Source organism: Haliotis rufescens, unplaced genomic scaffold (assembly GCF_023055435.1).
Source record: "Haliotis rufescens isolate VD_foot unplaced genomic scaffold, xgHalRufe1.0.p SCAF_19, whole genome shotgun sequence".
NCBI lineage: Eukaryota > Metazoa > Mollusca > Gastropoda > Lepetellida > Haliotidae > Haliotis > Haliotis rufescens.
In genome coordinates this window covers 8,516,361-8,544,231 of record NW_025963879.1, presented here as the reverse complement: position 1 = coordinate 8,544,231, position 27,871 = coordinate 8,516,361, and the positions used below count along the sequence as shown (strand labels likewise).

At 38.0% G+C, this 27,871-nt stretch overlaps 1 protein-coding gene across 1 annotated transcript in view; it reads left to right on the top strand.

The window, feature by feature from the left end:
• Positions 1–18,854, top strand: part of LOC124123236 (FMRFamide receptor-like) — a 211,069-nt gene extending 192,215 nt beyond the window's left edge. Inside the window, exon 3 of the mRNA XM_048398843.1 lies at positions 16,992–18,854. Within this exon, the coding sequence (XP_048254800.1) occupies positions 16,992–18,288 (1,297 nt within the window). The 3' untranslated portion in view covers positions 18,289–18,854. The remainder of the gene's footprint in view (positions 1–16,991) is intronic.
• Positions 18,855–27,871: the final 9,017 nt, after the last annotated feature.

Here is a 27,871-nt window from a genome sequence, read left to right as displayed (position 1 = left end):
ACCTTAAGGGATTTGGTATAAATGTATCGACCCTTAAGCTGCAATAACCAGCTTTAAGTGATTCTGGGCGCACGGGAAGACAAAATGTGAAGAGATAAGGATTGGTTTTTATGACTTCATTGTTCTTTTTAGCTGTGAAGCGTTTATCAGCAGTAACTCCTTGTGAGTGTAACTCTGTAACACTGTCAGTCTCCGCCATATCTGAAAGGGAACGTCCAATGTCACGGACAATGCCTTTACAGCTATTCAAAGTCCTGTGAAGAGAAACCTCAACAGGAACATTTGCCAGTGATTTGGTTGATAACAGAATTTGAGATTGTATAGCCCTTCTACATTCAATTAATAGAGAACCAGATCTCAGTTTTTTAACTTCTTTCACATCACCAGCCAAACCTTCATTCCCTTTGCTATGGCAAACGGATTAAGTTTGAGAGGACCACCATCTGGAGCAGACAGAACGAGAAATCTAGACCAGTAATTAGGATTGATGAGAGGTTTATTAGAATCTTCATCATCAGATTCGTGTGAACGTTTTTTTGTGTGGGGATGCCATGGTAGTAGTAAATGTGATTCACCCTCCTAGCTCCCCACACACCATGGAGTGTCTACGTGGACGATGCCACACATCTGTGGATCTCCATCAGACGGCACCAAGGATACCAGGAGGGTATACTCAAGCAGAAGTACTAATGAAAGATAAATAAATCCACCGGATTGGCCCATGAGCCACCGCCTTCTGGCACTGGCATCTAGGCAAATTTGGATTTTAACAAGTAGTGCAAAATTCAATATTCATGTATATTCAAACATTTCATAAATTCAACAAATTAAAACAGTCATTCAATTATAGATGTATATTTCCAAGCCGAATAGTTAGAGCATTGAGCAAAAAGGTAAGGTGCTCAGGGCCTGGCATGACCAGCCGATTGATAAGACACGGCCCATCTTACCACCCGTCTAGGCGAAGTAAGGGTCGAAGTGGTGTATTGGGCAAAGGAACACTATTCCTGGAACCAGTGCCCTCAACCACCAGACTCCCGTCCTCCGCCGATACAGGGACGCAACCCACGGCAAACGGGCTGCCCACTTTGGTCGACCAGCAATGGGGTGCTGTGGAAATATTCTACCCCGGTTCCACACGGGGGAAGAGCTATTAGCGCTTCCCAGCACTCACCACGAGGAGGTTGCTCTTCACGAGTGCAATATCGTCAGATGAAATACAGTCGACATGTCTACGTTTGTAGGTCTTTGATGAACCAGAAGAAGCGTGGTGAGACATGGTAGAAGAATAGAATTCAACACCCTTGCTCCCCACCCACCATCGAGTGACAACAAGGACGATGTTGCAGCGGCAGCCAGTCTGCAACATCAGGGCTACAAAGGTGTCATACTCCAGAAAATACAGACATAAAAAGCTATGATATCTTAAAGCACAAGTGCCAGGCTGGTTCGTCCCATGACACATTTCTCAAGAACACATAATTCAGAGATCTATATAACCAGATTGGCCCATGAGCCACCGTGTTACGACGTAAATTGTAATAAAAAGGTAAATTGTAATACTTGCAGCAAATTGTAATAATATTTGACGTAAATTGTAATACGCAAATTGTAATAAAAATGGACGTAAATTGTAATAATCTCTACTTGCGGTAAAATGTTATAAATTATTACGTAAATTGTAATAACCTTACTACCGTAGTGTCCAAAACGCCAATTGACTAGAAATGATTTTTGTCAGTTGAGCTTGCGTTTCACATGTACAAGTGAGTGAGTGAGTTAAGTTTTAAGTCACATCGGCAATATTTCAGCCATATCGTGACTATCAAAGGTTAAATATTATAAATACTTTGAAAACGTATAAAAAACCCTGCCAACGATGGGCAGTAAAATAACTAGATTTATCACAGAGAAATATTTAAAACTAGTATGGAATCATAAAATTGATATTACGATACATAACAATACATTATAAAAACAGGCTATGATCTCCAACAACTGAAGGTAGATCACCATACTGGGGACCATGGGGACTTACAGTACTTTTGTTACCTGCATGGACCCAAGCAGGATTTACATCATCCCTTCAGGTGTTGACAATTATTAACACATTTAGCCAAATTAAACGAACATATATTCTACGGTTAAAAGATATGGTAAGAATAAATCTACTTTGAAAGACGTGGTCTTACATACCCTCTCCAGGGGACAATAATTTTACACTACTTCAACCCCCTTCGAGGATACAGCCACTATCAATCTCAGTTATCACATTTATTCTGCCAATTATAAAACACTATATTATGTACACAACATATTAATCAAAATTTATGGAACAATTCAATTTCTTTTAAAAAAACAATAACTAAATGAGAACTGATATTAAAAAGATCCTTCATAGATGTAATCTTGAAATATTTATCCCTTGTGATGGAAAAATCAACACAGTCAAGCAGGACATGCTTGACCGTGATTCTCTCATCACAAGGGATGCAAAACGGAGGATCCTCACCTTTTAATAAATATTCGTGCGTATATCTGCTGTGGCCAATACGACATCGCCTTAATACGACCTTTTCAAATCTGGACTTGACAACCCAAGTATTGTGAGTGAGTGAGTTAATATTTAAAGTCACATCGGCAATATCTCAGCCATATCGTGACTTGAACAAGGTATAGCATATATAAAAAAAACTGTCGTCAAAGGACAGTACAACAACTAGCAATAGATCACAGATTATAATTTAAAACTAGTTTTAGATCAATAAAATGATTGGATTACGACAGACGACACATTATAAAAACAGGCTATTAATCACCAACAACTAAAGTTAGGCCACCATACTAGGGACCATGGGGACTTACATTACCTTTGCTACCTACATGGTTCCCCAGCAGGATTTACACCATTCCTTTAATCATTGGCGAATGTTGACGAGAGTAGCCGAAAATTAAAATATACAAATATTCTGCATTTAAAAACAGGGATAGATAAATTACTTTGAATGAAATGGTCTTACATATCCTCTCAGGGGGACAATAATTTTACACTACTTTAACCCCCATCGAGGATATAGCCACTTACAATCTCAGTGAATTATTCATACTATCAATAGTAAAAGTTATTTATTTATTTACAATACATAGTCATCAAAATTTATCAATCAATTCAATTTCTCTTAAAAAAGCAAGTATAAAATGAGGACTTATCTGATTAAAAAGATCCTTAATGGATGATACTTTGAAGTACTTATCCCTTGTGATGAAAAAATCAATACAGTCAAGCAGGACATGCTTGACCGTGATTCTTTCATCACAAGGGATACAAAACGGAGGATCTTCACCTTTTAAAAGATACTCATGTGTATATCTCGTGTGGCCAATCCGACATCGCCGCAAAATGACCTCTTCAAATCTGGACTGACAACCCACAGATTTGTTGAGTGCTGCTTTTGCAGCAGTATCGGCCATTGTGTTCCCAACATGGCGGGGTAACGATGTCGCACTGGCCAGTAGCAAGAACATTTAATAATTCAATAATTTCAATTAAAAGTGGATATTTACAAGACTGATTTTTAATTGCCTGAAGACAAGAAAGAGAATCTGAAAAAATAATATATTCCTTATGTTTGGAATGTTTACTTATGTACTCTAATGCTGTTAATATGGCCTTGGATTCGGCTGTAAAAATGGAACAGTTATCTGGAAGTCTTAAAGATATAGTCCTGGATCCAATGATGGAGGCGCTGGCAACTGCGTCACCATCCTTAGATCCATCGGTAAATATAGATTTATAAGTATCATATTTGCTTCTTAATTCATTATATTCTTGTTGATAAATAAGCTGATTTGTTTCCGATTTCCTGAATTTAGTTAAGGATAGATCCACCTCTGGCATTACCAATTGCCATGGCGGGGAAGACAAAGTTCTGTGGGAGCTAAAAGGTCAAGATGTATGTTAGCAGCTGAAATATGATTTTTATTCTTATTCCAAGGGGTGGAGTAAGACTTGATTTTTTATTGTAGTGTTCTTCATAGAGGGGAGTAAAAACACAACCGAAGGCTGGATTGGAGTTATTAGAATGCAATTTAGAAATGTACTGTAAAGATAACTTTATATGACGTTGTTGAAGTGATGGTTCATCAGCTTCGAGATACAGGCTATGAACCGGAGACGTTCTAAACGCTCCAAGGCAAATCCTCAGGCCCTGATGATGAATAGAATCAAGTTTTTTTAAATTACTTTTACATGCTCCACCATATATAATGGAGCCGTAATCAAGTTTAGAGCGGATAAGCGTTCTGTATAGTTGGAGGAGGGTTTTCTGATCCTCTCCCCATTTCAATTTGAAACTACTTTTAATAAATCCAATGCTTTCAGGCATTTAGTCTTTAAATAATTTATATGTGGCAGAAAGGTCATGTGCTGGTCAAAAATAGTACCAAGAAACTTGGCCTCTTTTACAACTTTGATAGGAACACCATCTAAAACTATATCAGGGTCCTTATGCGGTTTATACTTTCTACAAAAATGAATACAGTTTGTTTTAGCTTTTGAAAACTTGAAACCATTTTCAAGAGACCATTTATGAATTTTATTTAAGCATAATTGAAGTTGCCTTTCAATAGTATGCATATTTTTACCACGACAGGAAATGTTAAAATCATCCACAAAAAGTGATCCGTCGATCGAATCAGTTAAAACTTTTGATAAACTATTTATCTTTATGCTGAATAATGTGACAGACAAAATACTGCCTTGAGGGACACCCTGATCCTGATTATAATGATCAGACAGGGTGGAACCCACGCGGACCTGAAATTATCTGTCTGTTAAAAAGTTGAATATAAACTGAGGCAAACGACCTCGCAATCCAAAATAATGTAACTTTTAAAATACCATGTTTCCATGTAGTGTCATATGTTTTTTCGAGATCGAAAAAGATACACACTGCATGTTGTTTGTTTATTATGGCATTTTTAACGAATGATTCTAAACGTACTAAATGATCGATAGTACTTCTGTTTTTACGGAAACCACATTGTATATTGGTAATGAGATTATTGGTTTCTAAGTACCAAACAAGTCGATTGTTTATCATGCGTTCAATGGTTTTGCAAACACAGCTTGTCAATGAAATTGGACGATAATTTGATGGATCGGTGTGATCACGTCCTGGTTTAGGTATTGGAACAACAATAGCCGCACGCCATGAAGGCGGAAAACTTCCTGTCGTCCAGATTTTATCAAAAATATTTAACAGAGATAGTAAACATGATTCGGGTAAGTGCTTCAGGAGTTGATAATGTATGTTATCAGCTCCAGTAGCAGTATCGTGAGCTTGTCCAAGGGCAGTATGTAGTTCATGAATAGAAACTATTTCATTGTAATCTTCTCCATTATCTAAATTAAAATTAATAGGTTTCTTTTCCTGCTGTTTTTGGTATTTTTGGAATTGAGGTACATAATTTGATGCGGAAGAATGTTTAGCCAAAGTTTCACCCAGTTTATTAGCAATATCTGATTTATCAGTTAATAATTCATTCCCATTTTGAAGATGGTGGATACCAGATTTAGATCCCTAACCTTTGATTTTTTTAATCATGTTCCATACCTTCGACATGGGCGTACGTGAATTTATTTTTGAAACATAAGCTTGCCAAGACATGCGTTAATTTTGCTTAAACGTACGCCGTGCTTTAGCATTTACAATTTTGAATTTATTTAAATTATGTACCATAGGATGGTGACGGAAATACTTTTCAGCTCTCTTCCGTGCCTTCCTAGCTTGTTTGCAAGTATCATTAAACCATGGTTTACGGATGTGTGGATTAGCAGAGGACTTAGGAATACATTCATCAGCTATGTGATTTAGTTCATCAGAAAACATTTGTATTGAATTAGGAACATCAATAAAACGACCAGGATGTAACTTGTTTTCACAGAGTAATTCGAACAACGACCAATCAGCTTTACTGAAGTTCCATCTTGATGTTGGAGGAACATCAGATGGAGTTATGTTTTGAAGAATAGTCGGGAAATGGTCACTTCCACAGAGGTCGTCGTGGACTGACCATTCAAATTCATTTAATCGTTCTGAGTTTGTGAGTGATAAATCAAGAGATGAATATGTGCCTGTACCGGGATGTAAATAAGTTTTAGAGTTATCATTAAAAATACATAAGTCATTGTTCGAAAGAAAGTCTTCTAATATTTTCCTTTTATGGTTTGTAGTAGTACCACCCCAAAGTGGATTATGCCCATTGAGATCTCCCATGATGATACAGGGCTTGGGGAGCTGGTCATATAGGGCTTGAAGATCAATTATTTGAGGAGTCGAAGATGGAGGTACATAAAGAGAACATAACGTGAAAACAAAGTTTAAAGTTAACCGAACAGCAACAGCTTGAAATGGCGTATTAAGAGGAACAAGGCTGTGTATAATACCCTGCCTCACCACGACAGAAGAGCCACCAGTGGCTTTAGCAGCTGGAGGTGAATAGAAATGATACGAATCATACTGTCTGATGTCAATTAAATCAGTATGTTTTAAGTACGTCTCTTGTAAGGACAGTGCTGATGGTTGATAATCCTGAATTAATAATTGTAAATCATTTAAGTTGTTCCTTAGTCCTCTGCAATTCCATTGGATAATGTGAGAAGAGCTACTCACGGCGGCTCAACTGGAGATCGTGAGCGGGAGGGAGGTCCATTCCCATGAGCTGGGACTGAGTGACTAACCTCCATCTCCAGAGGTTCAAAAGGATTATGAACCTCAATAGTTGTTGTAGGAGAAGGCACCTCCAAATGCTGGATGGGCTTGCCTTTCTTCTTAGATTTTTTTGTTCAACCTTGATATTTGGGCTTTGCCCTGAACAGTTTCAATTACGGTGTCTGGTTCTGAACGAATAGTTGTAGTAGGTTCTGGTGAGAGAGTCTCTGTTTGAGAAGCTGATGTTGCTTTGGATGGGTCATTTCGAGATGTCTTACTGGTCTCCTCAATAGTAATTTGTGTATCCTGTATCCACGAGATATCAGTTTGTGTGGAGGACGTTGAAAATGTGACAGCTGGAGTAGGAGAGGACACAGCAGCTGAATAAGTTCTGGTAGAAGTTTGCGTTGGAAGGAGTAATTTTTTAGCATCTGTGTAAGAAATGTTGTTTGTACATTTCAGTTTCAAGATTTTAGTTTCCTGCTCAAATACAGGACAAGATTTGGATGAGGACAAGTGCTTTCCGTTGCAGTTGGCACATTTGATTTCATTTGTGCAGTCTGAACTCTCATGAGTTCCACTGCAACGGAAACATCTTGCCTTAGCAGTACAAAATTTAGCTCCATGGCCGAACTTTTGACACTTGTAACACCGGAGTGGATTTGGGATATAAACCTCAACTCCGATGTTAAAGTAGCCAGCTTTAATGGATTTTGGAATAGTAGACATTGAAAAAGTGAACAGATAAGTCTGGGTGTTAACAATAGTTCCTTCCTGTGTTTTCCTGGTAAAACGCTTACCTGCGGTGACGCCTTGATTTTTTAATTCATTTGCTATGTCCTCTTCTGCCATGTCTGACAGACAGCGAGCGCGATCTCTCACAATACCTCTGCAAGAATTCAGTGTCTTGTGCACTGAGACAACAACCTTTGTGTTAACAAACTGCTGGAGACCCAGCAGATTAACGGATTGTTGTCTCCGTGTACATTCAACAAGGATTGAGCCAGAACGAAGACGTGTGACATTCTTGACTTCCCCACAGGTACTTTGGATTCCCTTGGAGATGACAAAAGGATTGAGCTTTAAAGGAGAGCCATCAGCGGATGAAATAACGATGAACCTAGGCCAAGAATCGGCCACTTGTGGAGAGACATCTTCATCAGACGAGACAGAATCTGTATGCCTACGCTTGTTTGTATTTGAAGAACCAGAGTGCAGATTTAGAGACATGTTGTAAGTATAAGTTTCAGCATCCCTGCTCCACACCCACCATCGAGTGTCAACAAGGACAGTGTTATATTGCACCGGATATCCAGGATGCAAACACCAGGGATACAGGGATCTTATACTCCAGAAAATATGACTTGAATAGCTATATTTATCTACCAGATGTAGTGCCAGGCAGGTTCAGTCCATGACAGGAATTGGAGACATACAGAATACAGAGGTCAACATCACCAGATTGGCCCATGAGCCACCGCCTTCTGGCGTAAGACTCTGGGCAATTTATTCAATGCAAAATTAGGATTAACACAAGTTATGCATGGCCAAGACCAAAATATACAGTAAAATACAACACAGGTGTTCATATACAATATTACGCACAGGGCCTGGCATGACCAGCCGATTGATAAGACCGGGCCCATCCTACCACCCGTCTAGGCGAAGTAAGGGTCAAAGTAGTGTGTTGGGCAAAGGAACACAGTTCCAGGAACCAGTGCCCTCAACTACCAGACTCCCGTCCTCCGCCGACACAGGGACGCAACCCACGGCAAACGGGCTGCCCACTTTGGTCGCCTCTTACGACCAGCAATGGGGTGCTGTGGAAATATTCTACCCCGGTTCCACACGGGGGAAGAGCTATTAGCGCTACCCAGCACTCACAACGAGGAGGTTCCTCTTCAAGAGTGCCTTCACATGTACAATTCGAGAAATACTGTGTATGATGACAAACGTACAAAACTGTTAAGTTAGGGATGGTTGGTATAGGCTTTAGTGTGTGTGTGTGTGTGTGTGTCATGAACATTGAGTTGTTTCAAATTGATGCTGAAGATACCACCACTTCCCCCAAATCCACTTCAACACCTTCACAAACGGAACCTCTGCCAGAAAATGAACCTCCCTCACTCACTCACTCTCAACTTGATACCTCACCTGAAAGTGACAAAAAAAATGATGTGACCCAAACCAGAAAGGAAAGAAAGCAACAAAGGAAAACAGAATCTAAGGCCCTTAAACATATTAAGGTGCTTTCACCCTTGACATTCCCTCTGGAGGTTCAAAATCCCTTTGAACCTTTAGATATGGAGGTCACTCCATCGCTGTCATTACAGCGTAAAGGACCTTCTCCACACTCACGATCTCCAATTGAGCCGCCATGAGTTGCTCTCCCAATTTAATCCAGTGGAATTGTAGAGGACTTCGGACCAATTTTAATGACCTTCAGCTCTTAGTTCAAGATTTTAAACCATCGGCCTTTTGTTTGCAAGAAACGTTCCTTAAAACTACAGATAATTTTGATTTACGACAATATGATTCCTACCATTACTTTTCCCCACCAGGGGATAAAGCAACTGGGGGATCTTCTGTTATGGTGAGGCAGGGCATCATTCACAGTCCTGTTCCTCTCCATACCCCTCTTCAGGCTGTAGCAGTACGTATAACATTGAATATTGTTTTTACTTTGTGTTCTTTGTATGTCCCTCCAACGTACTCTCTCCAACAGTCTGATCTTCAGGCACTGTATGACCAACTCCCTAAGCCCTGTGTTCTCATGGGAGATCTGAATGGCCATAACCCACTTTGGGGTAGTAATGACAGCAATTCCAAAGGTAAATTATTTGAGGATTTTTTCATTAATAACGACTTGTATTTTCAATGATGGTTCTGAAACGTATCTCCATCCTGCAACTGGAACGTATTCTTGTCTGGACTTGTCAGTTGTTGATTCTGATTTACTAAGTGAATTTGAATGGTCAGTCCACGATGACCTTTGTGGAAGTGACCATTTTCCTACTGTCTTAAAATCTGTGACACCATCTGATGTACCTCCGTCATCGAGATGGAATTTTACTAAGGCCAACTGGGTTTCATATGAAATACTTTGTACTAACGCACTAAAACCTGAAAAGTTTCTCAATGTTCCTGACCCTATACAACTTTTCTCTGGCGAACTGAATAAAATAGCTGAAGAATGTATCCCGAAGTCCTCCGCAAATCCTCACATTCGAAAACCATGGTTTACCAACGACTGCAAACAAGCTAGGAAGGCAAGGAAAAAGGCTGAAAAGTACTTCCGACGCTATCCTAAATAAATTCAAAATTGTAAATGCTGAAACCAGGCGTACTTTTAAACAAAACAAACGCCAATCTTGGCAAAATTATGTGTCCAAAATTAATTCACGTACGCCGATGTCCAAGGTGTGGAACATGATTCAGAAAATTAAAGGTAAGGGTAATAAATCAAGCATACATCATCTTAAAAATGGCGATCAGTTGTTAACTGATAAATCAGATATTGCAAACAAACTGGGTGAAACTCTAGCTGAGCATTCTTCCTCGTCTAACTATGTACCTAAATTTCAAAAATATAAAAAGCAGCAGGAACAGAAACCTATTAATTTTAATTCAGATAACGGGGAAGATTATAATGAAGTCTTTTCCATTCATGAGCTCCATACTGCCCTTGGGCAAGCTCATGATACTGCTTCAGGGGCTAAAACATACATTATCAACTCCTGAAACATTTACCAGAATCATGTTTGGAAACCTTACTTTTCATATTTGATGATATATGGACCTCTGGAAAATTTCCTTCTTAGTGGAGTGATGCCATTGTTGTTTCTATACCGAAACCTGGACGGGATCATACCGATCCATCAAATTATAGACCAATTTCATTAACTAGTTGCGTTTGCAAAACCATGGAACGCATGGTCAATAATAGATTAACATGGTACTTAGAATCCAATAATTTAATTACAAATATTCAATGTGGATTCCGTAAAAATCGTAGTACCATTGACCATTTAGTTAGATTGGAGTCATTTGTTAAGAATGCCATTGTTAACAAACAGCATGCAGTGTCTATATTTTTCGATCTGGAAAAAGCATATGACACTACATGGAAGCATGGCATTTTAAAAGATTTACATGACTTTGGATTGCGAGGCCGTTTGCCTCAATTTATATCCAAGTTTTTATCCGACAGACAATTTCAGGTCCGCGTGGGTTCTACCCTGTCTGATCATTATACTCAGGATCAGGGTGTCCCACAAGGCAGTATTTTGTCTGTCACACTGTTTAGTATAAAAATAAATAGCCTGTCTAAGGTTTTAAACGATTCCATTGATGGATCTTTATTCGTGGATGATTTTAATATTTCCTGTCGTGGTAAAAATATGAATACTATTGAAAGGCAACTACAATTATGCCTCAACAAAATCCAAAAGTGGTCATTAGAAAATGGTTTTAGATTTTCAAAATCTAAAACTAATTGTATACATTTTTGTAGACAGTACAAGCCTCACAAGGACTCAGATCTAGTTTTAGATGGCACTCCTATTAAAGTTGTAAAGGAGGCCAAGTTCTTAGGCATTATTTTTGACAATCATTTAACCTTTTTGCCACATATCAAATATTTAAAGAATAAATGCCTGAAGGCACTTGACCTGTTGAAAGTTGTCTCCAACGCAAAGTGGGGAGGGGATCAGAAAACTCTCCTCCAACTGTACAGAGCTCTCATACGCTCCAAACTGGATTATGGCTCCATCATTTATGGTGGAGCTTGCAAAAGTAACTTAAAACTGCTTGATTCTATCCACCATCAAGGACTCAGGCTTTGCCTGGGTGCCTTCCGAACATCTCCTGTATCTAGTCTGTATGTTGAAGCTGATGAGCCATCCCTTAAAGAACGCCGCCTAAAATTATCTTTACAATACATCACAAAACTATATTCAAATCAATCAAATCCTGCATATGACTGCGTTTTTCATCCTCACCATGTAGACCTCTATCATAAGAAACCGTCGCTTGTTCCACCCCTTGGAATAAGAATACAACCTGACATTTCTGCTGCAAATATTGATCTCACAATCATATCTCCGACTCAAATACTCTCGTCTCCTCCGTGGCAACTAGTTAAGCCACAGGTAGATCTTTCATTAACGGCACTAAAGAAATCAGACACCTATCAACTCATGTATCAGCAAGAATTTAATCAATTAAGAAGCGCATACAATACTTACAAGTCTATATTTACAGATGGATCCAAGGATGGTGACGCAGTTGCTTGCGCCATCGTCATTGGATCCAGAACCATATCATCCAGATTACCAAATGAAAGTTCAATTTTTACAGCAGAATCGCAGGCAATATTAACAGCTCTCAAATATATAAATACTCAGACCAAACTTAATAATTTCATCATATTTTCTGATTCCCTTTCTTGTCTTCAAGCCACTAAGAATATTTCATATGACCATCCACTTTTACACGAAATTATAGAATTATTTAATGATCTTGCTACTGGCCAATATGACATCGTCTTTTGTTGGTTACCAAGCCATGTTGGTATCATTGGTAACACAATGGCTGATGCTGCTGCAAAGGCAGCACTCAACAAATCTGTGACACCACTTCTTATTCCATTCACTGATTATAAACCCGTGATTAGATCTTACATCCGTGATCTAATGCAAAAGAAGTGGGACACTCAAGTAGGTATCAATAAATTACATGAAATTAAACCAACTATCGGTTACACCTACTTGGGCTGTCAGTCAAGATTTGAAGAGGTCATAATGCGACGATGTCGTATTGGCCACAGCAGATATACACATGAGTATATATTAAAAGGTGAGGATTCTCCGTTGTGTGTCCCTTGTGATGAAAGAATCACAGTCAAGCATGTCCTGCTTGACTGCATTGATTTTTCCATCACAAGGGATAAATATTATAGTGTCAAAACAGTCAAGGACCTTTTATGTCAAGTTAATTCTCATTTAGTATTGCACTTTTTAAAAGGAAATTGATTTAATACATAAATTTTGATGTACATAATATGTTTTTATATATTGGTAGTGCTAATATATAACTTAGATTGTTAGTGGCTGTACCCTCGAAGGGGGTTGAAGTAGCGTAAAATTATTGTCCCCCTAAGAGGGTATGTAAGTCCCACATCATTCAATGTATTGTTATGCATACCAGAATTTTAAAACGTAGTATTTTTGTCATTTTAAGATAAGGATTAACTGGTAAGCTATCGTCGGTGACTGAAGGGATGATATAAATCCAGCCAGGGCGCATGCAGGAAGCAAAGGCACTGTAAGTCCCCATGGTCCCTGGTATGGTGATCTCCCTTAAGTTACTGACGATCTCTAGCCCATTTTTATATTGTGTTGTTAATTCTTTCTGCTTTTATATGTTCCTCAACTAGTTTTAATACACTCTGTGATATTCTAGTTATTGTACTGTCCTTTGCTGACAGGTTTTTTATAAAGTATATATACTTATATGTTATTAATGTATTAATTCTCGTCACGATATGGCTGAAATATTGCCGATGTGACGTTAAATATTAACTCACTCACTCACTCACTCATGAACATTGAAAGAAAACAGTGTGGAACGGTAAATCATTATTAAATCTACCCAGTATGCAAATATATATATATACATTATATTTCCATTGTATTATGGGCCGGTGGCCTGAAGTAACGAATAAATTAGTCTGTCTGTCTGTCTGGTATAGGCTTAATAGTACTATCATCTACGTAGAAGATACTTTCATCTACGTATATAATAGTATCTTCTACGTAGATGATAGTATGCCATCTAGATACTATCGTCCACTTACATACTTTCATCTACGTACATGATACTGTCATCTAGAGTATGAAGAAGTGCAGTCATATATGTGATAACAATGACATAGAGCTAACATTAACTGTGATTACATACACACCTACATGCGCGCGCACACACACACACACACATACATACAGTGTTTGTGTTGTGTTTTTTTGTATGGGTATGTAGTGTGTGTGTGTGTGTGGGGGGGGGGGGGGGGTGTGAATGTAAGAATATACTTATGTCTTCGTCGGACATACTTTTATCTACGTAGAAGATACGTTTATCTAATGTATTTGCTACATTCTAATACGTATATCTACAGGTTTGTGTTTCTATTTTATCTTTTATAATATCTTACTTTGTTCATTAGTTACATTTTGTTTTTAATTGCTCTTATCGGCATTTTTTTGGACCTCTCACAAAGTAGTGTCACTCATCTTTCACTTGGAACTATATGTAGAAGTGCAGTCATAGATCTGATGCCAATGACATATAGAGGTCGTATTTACTGGCATACATACATACATACATACATACATACATACATACATACATACATACATACATACATACATACATACACAAACACACACATACATACATACATACATACCAATGTGTGTATGTGTTTGTATGTATGTGTGTGTGTATGTGTGTGTGTGTGTGTGTGTGTGTGTGTGTGTGTGTGTGTGTGCTGATGAGGGCATAGTATCGGAGATAAATATAATTTAGTTAGTCACTTTTCTTTTCATTGGAATGTAAAGAAGGTATGCTTTAATTTCAATATTTTATTACAGTGCTTGATGTTAGCTGGAATTATTTTAATCCTCTTTAACCCCCAGAGAAGATTATCCTCTGAGGTAATTTTTGTCCGTATATGTCACAAATTAGTGATAACTTATGAAAAACGTTATTATCTGTTTCGAAAATTATATACCGCATTATACGTGAGGTACCAAATTTGGTATCAAGGTTGCTTGGCGCAATCCACCAACGATTGCCGAGTTTAATGATCTTAGAATACTCTTCGTATAAGGTCAAAGAGAATATTTACGTTAGTGACAAACCCTTTTCAATATAGATGTTCCATCCTTTCAATTTTGATCAAAACAGTTTTATTTCAGCAATAATTGATTGCAACAAATTTATTATACATTCTGATGCTCTTTGAAACTCAACAAGACATGCCCGAAGATACTGGATATTATTTGTATATGCTTGTGAATTATGATTTCGTGCTGTTATCATGATGGATTCTGTTTTTGTTGGCAAGGAGTTATTTTCCCAGCAAAGGTTGTCAGTAAGTTGTTGTTAGTTCTTCATTTATTCATTTATTTCATTAAATGTACTTCTTCCTATGAAAGGAATTATTTTATGTTATATTAATGATCCATATGTTAATCATACATTGCTACAAATATTGCATAAGTTAACATGGTTTGCATTTATTTATTATTATTTCTTTATCTGTGAGAAGTTTACAGAGATCGAGAATACACAATATCTAATAGTATATGCAATGTAGGTAAAGAATATCCACGCCCCTCTTTTGATATTAATAAAAACATTGTATATAATGTTATGTATTAAGTATTCTCCTTTCCCATGCATGGGAAATCTATGCTGCATTTGCTGACGACTGGTTTTTTCCATTTGACATTGCACAGGAGATCTGTCACTCATTTGTTGTATTTGAATTCTTCGTCAAAATATAATACAAAACACACAGAGTATTTCTCAAATAAATAAGAAAACTAAGTTCATTCTAGTAATAAATCCTCTTCTGGACAACCATAGAAATGAAATTCCAATGCGTTTATATATACATATAATTATACAACAATGTACGATAACGACCTCAATCCTCCCCCACACCCATACTTTAATGACGATTGTACGATACACCCTCTACCAACCCTGACAAGGATAGGTTCTAGTCGTTTAACGCCTTTGACACTAAACTTATAAGGTTATTACAATTTACGTAAAAAGTTATTACATTTTACCGCAAGTTGAGATTATTACAATTTACGTCAATTTTTATTACAATTTGCGTATTACAATTTACCTCAAATTTTATTACAATTTACGTTGTTATTACAATTTACGTCAAAATTATTACAATTTGCTGCAAGTATTACAATTTACCTTTTTTATTACAATTTACGTCGTAACACACCGCCTTCTGGCATAGGACTCTAGGCAAAATTAATATCATCAAAATAACAATTTCATAACTAAAGAGCATTTTTGTGATCATAATGTTTTGAAATTCAAACTTCCATGCACAAGGCATTGCGTGACCAGCCGATTGATAGAATCGGGCCCATTCTACCACCCGTCTAGGTGAAGTAAGGGTCGAAGTGGTGTGTTGGGCAAAAGGAACACTGTTCCTGGCTCCAGTGCCCTCAACCATCAGAATCCCGTCCTCCACCGACACAGGGGCGCAACCAACGGCAAACAGGTTGCCCAATTCGGTCGCCTTGTACGACCAGCAATGGGGTGCTGTGGACAAATTCTACCCCGAGTCCACACGGGGGAAGAGCGATTAGCGTGTAACAGAATGTCCTCAGATTTATGTGTAGCGGGCTGCAAACACTAACAACTGATTTCAATGAGGTACATATCTCAGGCAGTTAGTTTATACAAAAAAAGGGAGAGCATGTCCCGCAGTGGTTGTTAGGCAGGATGGGTTTATATTTGAGATCAGTGTGAAGCAATTGTAAAAATATTACATATATTTTGGGCAGTGGGAATGATTAAAGAGTTCATCGTGCCAAGATCAAGGTTCGATTCCCTGCATGGTAACCCCTTTTTCAGGTATCACCTTCAAGACATATAACAAGATTATTGCGAGAAGTGGTATAAAGTATGTATATTCAACAACTCCTGCACTTTAGATAGATTCATCAGAATATATTGCCAAAAACATTCATTCAGTAACCACACAAACTGAACTGTCCAAGTGCCTTTGAGTGTTGTGAAGGGCTTCATTCAGGGGCTGCCTCAATGGTCTTGTGAAAAGAGCGTTTGGCCGGATACGGGTTCGATCCATAGTCACATTATACTTCATTATGGGCACTAGCAAACAGACTCTGCATGACATTTGATACTCACTTGAGCGAATTCCATGTGATGATACAATCTACATAACTTTGGCGAAATATTCAATTTCAGAATTTGGAGAATGAAAACCATAGAAGAGTATCAGTTCCTGCATGAGTAATTTAATCTTTGTCTTTAATCGTGGGGTACATTCATATGACACGGAAAGCGTTTTGCCTTAAAGATATGCAGTATTTTTCATAAAATTGAAGTGGGTACTCTGTTTTCCCATTCTAAACTTCCTTATAAGAGTTAGTTTATATCTTCTGTCCGTCGTGGTGCTATTTTACAAACAGAAAACACTATTTCTGTATGTTTCAGCATAATGCAAGGTGATAACAGTGCAGGCGCAGCAGACTCCTACAACCTGACAGCCGTATTGAGCCTAATACAGCAGCTATCTCCGGCAGATCGACAGATGCTCTTTGAGCAGGCGGGCATTGAAGGAGAGTATGAGCTTGAACGGCTTCTGAATGGTGACAATATGTATGTTAAAGGCTTCGAGGAGCCTGTCATGCACTATCAGGAATACAGAATTAACAAGCTGCTGTTATTATATGTGCCACCCATTCTTATTATTATCGGAACATTTGGTAACTTGTTTTCGTTCGTTGTGTTACGTCGTCGACCGATGTTAAAAGTTTCTACATATTTTTACCTTGCTTCCCTTGCCATAGCCGATTCTTTAGTGCTGTACATCGGGTTGTTGAGGTTGTGGATAGGGGAACTGACCGGTGTGGATATCCAGGTACAGGCCAACTGGTTGTGCAAACTTACAGTTATTTTGGGCTACGTGTCCAGTGACACTTCAGTATGGCTCATCATGGCTGTCACGGTAGAGCGGTTTATCGTTGTATGCTATCCATTCAAAGCAACTGAAATGTGCAACGTTCCCCGCGCACGCTGGGTAATTTTCATTTTAATATGCCTCATGTTTGCCATAAATTTACACTTTTTATGGACAGTTGAATTAATAGAGACAACAGTAGATGGAAAGAACATTGCTAATTGTGATGCAGTAGCCAACCACACAGTATTGGTGGATGAAGTTTGGCCATGGGTTGACGGAATCATCTACTCATTCCTGCCATTTGTTACTATCCTGGTTTTGAATATTCTCATTATTCGACAAGTTCTCAATGCACGAGGCAGTCGTGAGAGGATGAGGAGCATGACGGAAAGAAGGAAGCTTGAAGGAGGGAAGAAACAGCCAGGAGAAGGAAGTACCAAACTGACCGTTATGTTGCTTACGGTATCCTTCAACTTCCTCATCACCACGTTACCCATGAACGTTTCAATGATTGTCCTGGCATTTCGCAACGACAACAATGATACACATGAAACTGTACAATTCAATCTTGCAAAGACAGTCACTGAATTGTTAATGTACGTCAACCATTCCATAAATTTCTTTCTATACTGTGCCACAGGACAAAAGTTTCGACAACAAGTACTCGAGTTGATATGTCACAAAGATCCGTCACCGTCATGGACGTCAGTCACAGAAGACACAAACACAACATCGTTAGGGAGAAACACACGGGAGCTTTTGTTGAATCACAAGGTTGAGTGTAGTCCCCTTAACTGTGGTAGGAAAGTCATGAAGACAAGACTCTGAATACATTACTTTTATGTGCGCGTGAAATATATACTGAAAGCTAAACATTACTATTATTATCTTTCGTGATATAAACCACGAATGGATCATGTACGAAGTCTTTAGTTTGGAGTATGCATGCTTCAAGGTGTGTTCTAAATGATCAATACATAGCATGTCCTGGCTTGGAAACGTTGTGGTGTATTCGTAATGCATGTTCAATAAATCAGTTGTCCTTTCTTCAGGCAATAAGTAAATTGTCTTCATGTATATTTGCACTACATGTTCTTAGATTATTAAAGTAGTTGCATACATTTGCAATCAAGTGCGGCCATCTTGACTATTTTGATGTCATGCCTTGAGCTGTCTGGGAGATTTCGAAGCACTTGCTCGAAGTGACATAAACCACTGTGCATAGAATTGTCGTCCTGTGAGGTTGGATCTCTAAATTCATAGTTACAGTTGTCAGGTTTTAAACGAAGAAGTTATATTACTGCTTAAAAGTACGTGCATCACGTGCTGTTCACACACGATGTGAAATTTCATTGTGATTAGATGTTGCGTTGTGTCAAAAGGACAGCTACATTCAGATCATTAGTTACCTTGTTGTTGTCAGTAGTGTGATACTATGAACACAATATGAGTGAGTGAGTTAAATTTAAAGTCACATCGGCAATATTTCAGCCATATCGTGACCATCAATAGTTAAATATAATACATACATTGAAATTTGTATAAAAACCTGTCAACGAAGGACAGTAAAATTACTAGATCATCACAGAAAAAGATATAAAACTAGTACGGAATTTTAAAAGAGAATATCACTATACATAACGATACAAGATAAAAACAGGCTATAGATCGCCAGCAGCTGAAGGTAGATCACCATGCTAGGGTCCATTGGGACTTACAGTACTTTTGCTACCTGCATGGACCCCAGCTGGATTTACATCATCCCTTCAGCTGTTGGCGATTATGACAAATTTAGCCAAAGTTAAATGAACATATATACTACGATTAAGAACGTGGTAGAAATAAATAGACTTTGAAAGACGTGGTCTTACATACCCTCTCAGGGGGACAATAATTTTACACTACTTCAACCCCCTTCGAGAATACAGCCACTAACAATCACAGTTAACAAATTTATTTTACCAATTATAAAAACTATACTATATACAAAACATATCAATCAAAATTTTAGCAACAATTCAATTTCTTTTAAAAAGTCAATAATTAAATGAACACTGATATTAAAAAGATCCTTTAAGGATGAAACTTTGAAAAATTTATCCCTTGTGATGGAAAAATCAACACAATCAAGCAGGACATGCTTGACGGTGATTCCTTCATCACAAGGGATACAAAATGGAGGATCCTCACCTTTTAAAAGATATTCGTGTGTATACCTGCTATGGCCAATACGACATCGTCGCATAATGACCTCTTCAAATCTGGACTGACAGCCCAAGTAGGTGTAACCAATATTTGGTTTAATTTCATGTAATTTATTGATACCGACTTGGGAGTCCCACTTCTTTTGCATCAGATCACAAATATAAGATCTGATTAAAGGTTTATAATCAGTATATGGGATAAGAAGTGGTGTCACAGATTTGTTGAGTGCTGCTTTTGCAGCAGCATCAGCCATTGAGTTGCCTTTGATGCCCACATGACTGGGCAACCAACAAAAGACGATGTCGTATTGGCCAGTAGCAAGTTCATTAAATAATTCAATAATTTTGATTAAAAGTGGATGTTGACATGAGATGTTATAGATAGCCTGCAGGCAAGAAAGAGAATCGGAAAATAGGATAAACTTCTGATATTTTGACTGTTTACTGATATATTGTAAAGCTGTTAAAATGGCATTGGCCTCAGCTGTAAAAATAGAACTATTGTCGGGTAATCTGGAGGAGATAGTCCTGGATCCAATGACAGTGGCGCTAGCAACAGCGCCACTATTCTTGGATCCATCAGTAAATATAGATTTGTAAGTATTATATGTGTTTCTTAATTCATTATATTTTTGTTGATAAATAAGTTGATTTGTTTCCGATTTCTTTAATTTAGTTAATGTCAGATCCACCTCTGGCTTTACCAACTGCCAAGGTGGAGAAGACAAAAGCTGCGTGGGGGCGATAGCTGCAAGATTAATTTTAGCGGCAGAAATATCAGATTGAAGTCTTATACCAAGTGGGGGGAGAACCGATGATTGTTTATTATAGAGATTTTCATAAAGGGGGTGAAAAACACAGTCATATGCAGGATTCGAGGTATTAGAGCGTAATTTAGTGACATATTGTAAGGATAATTTAATTCGGCGTTGTTTGAGGGAAGGTTCATCAGCCTCAACGTATAAACTGTCAATAGGAGAAGTTCGGAAAGATCCAAGACAGAGTCTCAGACCTTGATGGTGAATAGAGTCCAAAAGTTTAAGATTACTTTTGCAGGCTCCACCATAGATGATGGAGCCATAATCAAGTTTAGAGCGAATAAGTGCACTGTACAGTTGAAGGAGGGTTTTCTGATCCCCTCCCCACTTGGAATTGGAAACAACTTTTAGGAGATCAAGGGCCTTCAGGCATTTATTTTTCAAATATTTTATGTGAGGTAAAAACGTTAAATGATGGTCAAAAATAAGACCCAAGAACTTAGCCTCTTTCACAACTTTAATCGGAGTGTTATCTAAAATTAAATCAGGGTCTTTATGGGGTTTGTATTTCCTACAAAAGTGTATACAATTTGTTTTGGATTTTGAAAATTTAAAACCATTTTCTAAACACCATTTATTTATCTTATTTAGACATAATTGTAATTGTCTTTCGATAGTATGCATGTTTTTACCACGACATGATATGTTAAAATCATCAACGAATAAAGATCCATCAATGGAGTCATTTAAAACCTTAGAAAGGCTATTTATTTTAATACTGAACAATGTGACAGACAAAATACTGCCTTGTGGGACACCCTGATCCTGATTATAATGATCAGACAGGGTAGTACCCACGCGGACTTGAAATTGTCTGTCAGATAAAAACTTGGATATAAATTGAGGCAAACGGCCTCGCAATCCAAAGTCATGTAAGTCTTTTAAAATACCGTGCTTCCATGTAGGAACACAATATGAACGAAAGTGTATTGAACAGGTTGTCTTTTGCATATGTCACTTGAGAATAAGCTACTGAGTTTCTAATGTACTAAATGAGTATTCGGCTGGCATTTTATGTTAGATGCTTGTTGTCACAGAGCACCATCGTGATTGCTGTGTAGACAATGTGCGGTTCTTATGTTCCTACTGAGATACGAGTTAACAGCCCCTAAAGCATGCTGTTGTACATTGTGTCGTTGATCATGGAAGGAGCAAACAACTTGGTTTTTGGGCAATGTCTTAAAGTTGCTCGACATAGATATACATGTTGGGTGTTATATATAGTTGCCTATGATTCCTCTCGTCGTGCCTCAAACGGACAAATTCGTTCACATGTTTCAGCACATGTCGCAGTTGTAGCATTACACAAACATGTAATGATTTTCCTCATCAGCGTCCACCAGACATCTGATTCTGTCGACACAATTCTGGTTTTTTTCGACTTTCTGCTGCTTTTATTTATTCGGACTTGTTCGAATGTAACACCCTGTTCAACAAGGTTGTGTAAAATATAATATTTGGAATCTGTACAGATATTGACATTTAATAGACTTTTGGGAGTAAGGAAATCTACTAAGGAATGTGGACACTTCACCCTTAACATATTAGCTGCTAAACGTGTAATTATATTGTGGTTTAATTATATAATCAGTTATTAACAATGCCATATACCAGATACCCTAAAAAATGTTAAAAAATGTTAATTCAAAGTGCAAGCCGATTACCGGTGCCTAGTTTGCTGATTTGCTTCATCGTCTATCAAAGAGAATGTAAGTTCGAAGAGCTTCCTCACCCTCCAGGCTCACCGGACCTGACACCAAGTGATTTCCATCTGTTACCTAAACTGAAAGAACACCTTCGTGGAAAGCGCCGATGACCTCAAACTGCCGTGAAAGGGTTTTTCAGGGTGGCTTCAGAAAACGTCTTCCTGAATGGAATTGAAAAGTTTCACCATGGATATGAGATGTGTATTGAAAATCAGGGAGATTATGTTGAAATATAAAAATAAAAACACTTTCACAATTGTTGGTTTTGTTTGTTAGGCTTAGAACTTTTTGACCAGCCCTCGTATTTCATATAATCTTTATCAACCTTCAACTTACAGGTAGGTCTCGTTTAATGTACGATTATATTTCAACCAGTCACGACGATGATCGTGATCACGTGAGATGTTTCAAGCACAGGAGGTGTTTCAAACAAAGAACAAGTGCTGATTATAAGCTGAAAGCGAGTTAAAAAAAATCTGAACAAATGAAACTTCCAAATTAGCAATCTCAAACAACCACTGGCAAGTCTATGTACTTCTACCTCTGAAGCCCTAGAATATGACAAGTCTCCATGATTAGATGCATAATGGTTCAGCTGTTGTCGAGGATGGCCTATGCGAACGTATTGTCAGTCACTGGTTTGTTGTAGAACATGTAGAAAGTCGCAGAACTACTCCACCCTGTCGTTTTCAGTATAGTCTGGAGCAGCACAGAATGTCCTTAAGCGGCACTAGTCGACGCCATTCCAGTACTGAGTGGCGTGAACGTGTCCATGTCTATTCCACTCAACTGATCCAACATGACACAGTATCTTTACTTACAGCTTTATGCGGCTGTGAGTAGCTTATGGACAGCTGAAATTCGCAAGATATTCCTGTAATATCCTAACAATACGCAGACTACTGTTTGGTGAGTGAGTTAAGATTTATAGTCATATCGGCAATGTTTCAGCCATATCGAGACTAAATCAAGTTGTACAGTAATAATACATAAATATAGACATAAATATATAAAATCTGTCGTCAGTGGACAGTGAGTGAGTGAGTTAAAGTTTAACGTCACATCGGCAATATTTCAGCCATATCGTGACGAAACAAAAGTTGACATGAACAATATATTTTAAACTGAATACAATTCTGCCGACGAAGGGCAGTATAATAACTAGAATATCACAGATTCACATAAAACTAGTCAGAGAGCATGTAAAAAATTATTAACATTTTACAACACAACATAAAAACAGGCTGTAGATCACCAACAACTGAAGGTAGATCACCACGCCAGGGTCCATGGGGACTTACAGTACTTTAGCTACCTGCATGGACCCCAGCAGGATTTACACCATCCCTTCAGTGGTTGGCGATTATTGCCAATTTAGCCGAATTAAAACAACATATATTCTGCAATTAAAAACATGGTAGTAATAAATACACTATGAATGACGTGGACTGACGTACCATCTCCGGGGGACAATCATTTTACACTACTTCAACCCCCTTCGAGGTACAGCCACTGACAATCTTAGTTATCCAATTTATTCGACCAGTAGTAAAAGATCATTTATTAATTACAAAACACGTATATCAAAATTTATGTACAAGTTCTATTTCTTTTAAAAAGCTAACTATTAAATGAGACGAAACATTATTAAAAAGATCCATTATTGATGTTGCACTGAAATATTTATCCCTTGTGATGGAAAAATCAATACAGTCAAGCAGGACATGCCTGACCGGGATTCTTTCATCACAAGGGATACAAAACGGAGGATCCTCACCTTTCAATAAATATTCATGCGTGTATCTCGAATGGCCAATACGACATCGTCGCATAATGACCTCTTCAAATCTGGACTGACAGCCCAAGTAGGTGTAACCAATATTTGGTTTAATTTGATGTAATTTATTGATACCTACTTGGGTGTCCCACTTCTTTTGCATCAGATCACGGATGTAAGATCTAATTATAGGTTTATAATCACTGTATGGTAAAAGAAGTGGTGTCACAGATTTGTTGAGTGCTGCTTTTGCAGCAGCATCAGCCATAGTGTTACCAGTAATACCAACATGGCTTGGTAACCAACAAAAGACGATGTCACATTGGCCAGTAGCAAGATCATTAAATAACTCAAGAATTTCAATTAAAAATGGATGTTTACAGGACATATTTTTAATAGCCTGAAGACACGAAAGTGAATCTGAAAAAATAATGAATTCTTTGTGTTTGGATTTGTTCTTGATATACTGAAGTGCTGTTAAAATTGCATGTGCTTCTGCTGTGAATATGGAACTATTATCAGGCAAGCGCGAAGATACTGTTCTGGATCCAATGACGGTGGCACTAGCAACTGCGCCACCATCCTTGGATCCATCTGTAAATATAGATTTATAAGTGTCATAAGTGTTTCGTAATTGATTATATTCTTGTTTATAAATAAGTGGATTGGTATCAGATTTTTTTAGTCTAGTTAATGTGAGGTCTACAGTTGGTCTTACCATCTGCCAAGGAGGCGATGAAAAAAGATTTGTGGGAGCTATATCCTGAAAGGTAATGTTCGCAGCAGAAACGACTGATTTAATTCTTATTCCTAGTGGTGGAACAAGAGATGTTTTCTTATTGTAAATATCTTCGTAAAGAGGATTAAAGACGCAATTAAAGGCTGGATTTGACTGATTGGAATATAATTTAGTGATGTATTGTAATGATAGTTTCAGGCGGCGGTGTTTAAGAGAAGGCTCATCCGCCTCAACAGACAGACTTGGAATAGGAGAAGTGCGAAAGGCTCCAAGGCAAAGCCTCAGTCCTTGGTGATGGATAGTATCAAGTTTTTTTAAATTACTTTTACAGGCTCCACCATAGACGATGGAGCCGTAATCAAGTTTTGAACGGATCAGTGACCTGTATAAGTGTAAGAGGGATGTCTGATCCCCTCCCCACTTGGAATTTGATACAACTTTCAATAAATCAAGCGCCTTCAGGCATTTAGCTTTAAGTGATTTAATGTGTGGTAAGAAAGTTAAATGGCTATCAAAGATGAGTCCCAAGAACTTGGCCTCCTTTACAACTTTGATAGAGGTGCCATTCAAAAATAATTCAGGGTCTTTATGCGGCTTATATTTTCTGCAGAAGTGTATACAGTTAGTTTTAGAATTAGAAAATTTAAACCCATTTTCTAGACACCACTTGTGAATTTTATTGAGACAGATTTGTAACTGCCTCTCTATTGCATGCATATTTTTCCCACAACAAGATAGATTAAAATCATCCACAAAAAGTGATCCATCTACTGAATCGTTTAAAACCTTGGACAGACTATTTATTTTAATACTAAATAAAGTGACAGACAATATACGGCCTTGTGGGACACCCTGATCCTGATTGTAATGGTCAGACAGGGTTGTACCCACTCGGACTTGAAATTGCCTGTCTGTTAAAAACTGAGATATAAAATGAGGTAAACGACCTCTCAAGCCAAAATCATGTAAATCCTTTAAAATGCCATGCTTCCAGGTAGTATCGTAGGCCTTCTCAAGATCAAAGAAAATTGATACTACGTGTTGTTTATTGACAATAGCATTTTTAACAAAGGATTCTAAGCGTACTAAATGATCAATAGTACTTCTATTTTTCCGGAAACCACATTGAATATTTGTGAGAAGGTTATTGGTTTCCAGGTACCAAACTAATCTATTATTCACCATTCGTTCCATGGTTTTGCAAACACAACTGGTTAACGATATAGGGCGATAATTTGAGGGATCTGTATGATCTCGGCCAGGTTTGGGTATAGGGACAACAATGGCATTATGCCATGAAGGAGGGAAATTCCCTGAAGTCCATATTTGGTCAAAAATATCCAAAAGTGTCACAAGACATGATTCAGGCAAATGCTTCAATAACTGATAATGGATATTATCATCCCCAGCTGCAGTATCATGAGCTTGCTCAAGAGCGGTATGTAGCTCATGCAATGAAAAAATTTCATTGTAATCTTCACCATTGTTAGAATCAAAATTAACTTTTTTTTCTTTTCCTGTAGTTTCTTATAACTCTGAAATTCAGGAACATAATTTGATGATGAAGAATTTTTGGCAAGAGTTTCGCCAAGTTTATTTACAATATCAATTTTATCAGTTATACATTTGTCACCGTCTTTAAGATGATGTACAGACGATTTGGAGCCTTTGCCTTTAATTCTTTTAACCATGTTCCATACCTTGGACATGGGTGTCCGTGAATTGATATTGGAGACATAGTTCCTCCAAGATCGGCGCTTATTTTGCTTATAAGCACGTCGTGCTTTGGCACTAGTAATTTTGACATAATTCAAATTGTGAACAGTAGGATGTTTACGGAAATACTTTTCCGCTTTCTTCCTACACTTTCTTGCTTGTTCTTTCAATTTGCCTTTGTAAAATTCCACCGCGATGAAGGTGGGTCATCATTCGGTTTTACAGCTTTTAGAACAGTAGGGAAGTGATCACTTCCACAAAGGTCGTCATGTACGGACCATTCAAATTCATTGTAAATATCTGAATCTGTGAGGGATAGATCAAGTGCAGAATAAGTTCCCGTGGCAGGATGTAAATAAGTGCTTGAATCGTCATTAAATATACATAAGTTATTATCAGATGCAAAGTCTTCAATGATTTACCCCTTATTGTTTGTATTTGGACTTCCCCATAGAGGGTTATGCCCGTTTAAATCGCCCATGATGATGCAGGGCTTTGGGAGCTGATCATATAGCCTCTGAAGATCAGACTGTTGAAGAGCAGATGAAGGTGAAATGTACAAAGAGCACAAAGTAATTGTTAGGTGCAAAGTTAATCGGACTGCACAGGCTTGAAGATTAGTATGAAGTGAAACAGGGCTGTGGATCACTCCCTGTTTCACCAAAATCGTAGATCCTCCCGTAGCTTTATTTCCCGGTGGAGAAAATGAATGATATGACGTGTACTGACGCAAATCAAAGTTGTCGGTCTGCTTAAGATACGTCTCTTGTAGACATAATGCAGATGGTCTAAAATCTTGTACCAACAATTGTACCTCATTAAAATTCTTCCTGAGGCCTCTGCAATTCCACTGAATCAAATTTAGGGAGCCACTCATGGAGGCTCAACTGGGGATCTAGAACGTATGGAATGGCCACTACCACTTACTGGGTGTGATGGAGTGACATCCATATCAAGCGGTTCAAACGAATTGTGAACCGTTACAGGGGTTTCTAAAATAGGAGGCACCTCCACATGCTGGAGTGCCCTGATTTTTTTCCTCAACTGTTTCTTTTTCTTATTTGTCATGGGTAATGTCTCAATTTCATGTTCAGATGTTGGGTCAGATGGTGGTTCAAATGGATCTGCTGTTGGATTCTCTGTCTGAGAGGCTGATGTACTCGTCTGTCTAATTTGCGTCTCATCAAGCGTGACCTGTGGATCTGTCACCCAAGATATGTCTGTTTGACATGAAATAGAAGTTGTTGTAACCTTGGGAGCAGTTGGAACAGGAGCAGGAGAAGAAGAAACTGCAGCAGAATACGTATAAGAATGAGGTGAAGATTGAAGAGGGACTAATTTCTTCGCTTCAAAAAAAGAAATATTGTTGGTGTACTTAATTTTGAGGATTTGCGACTGATGTTCAAATTTTGGGCAGGATTTTGATGATGCCAAATGTGGACCATCACAAT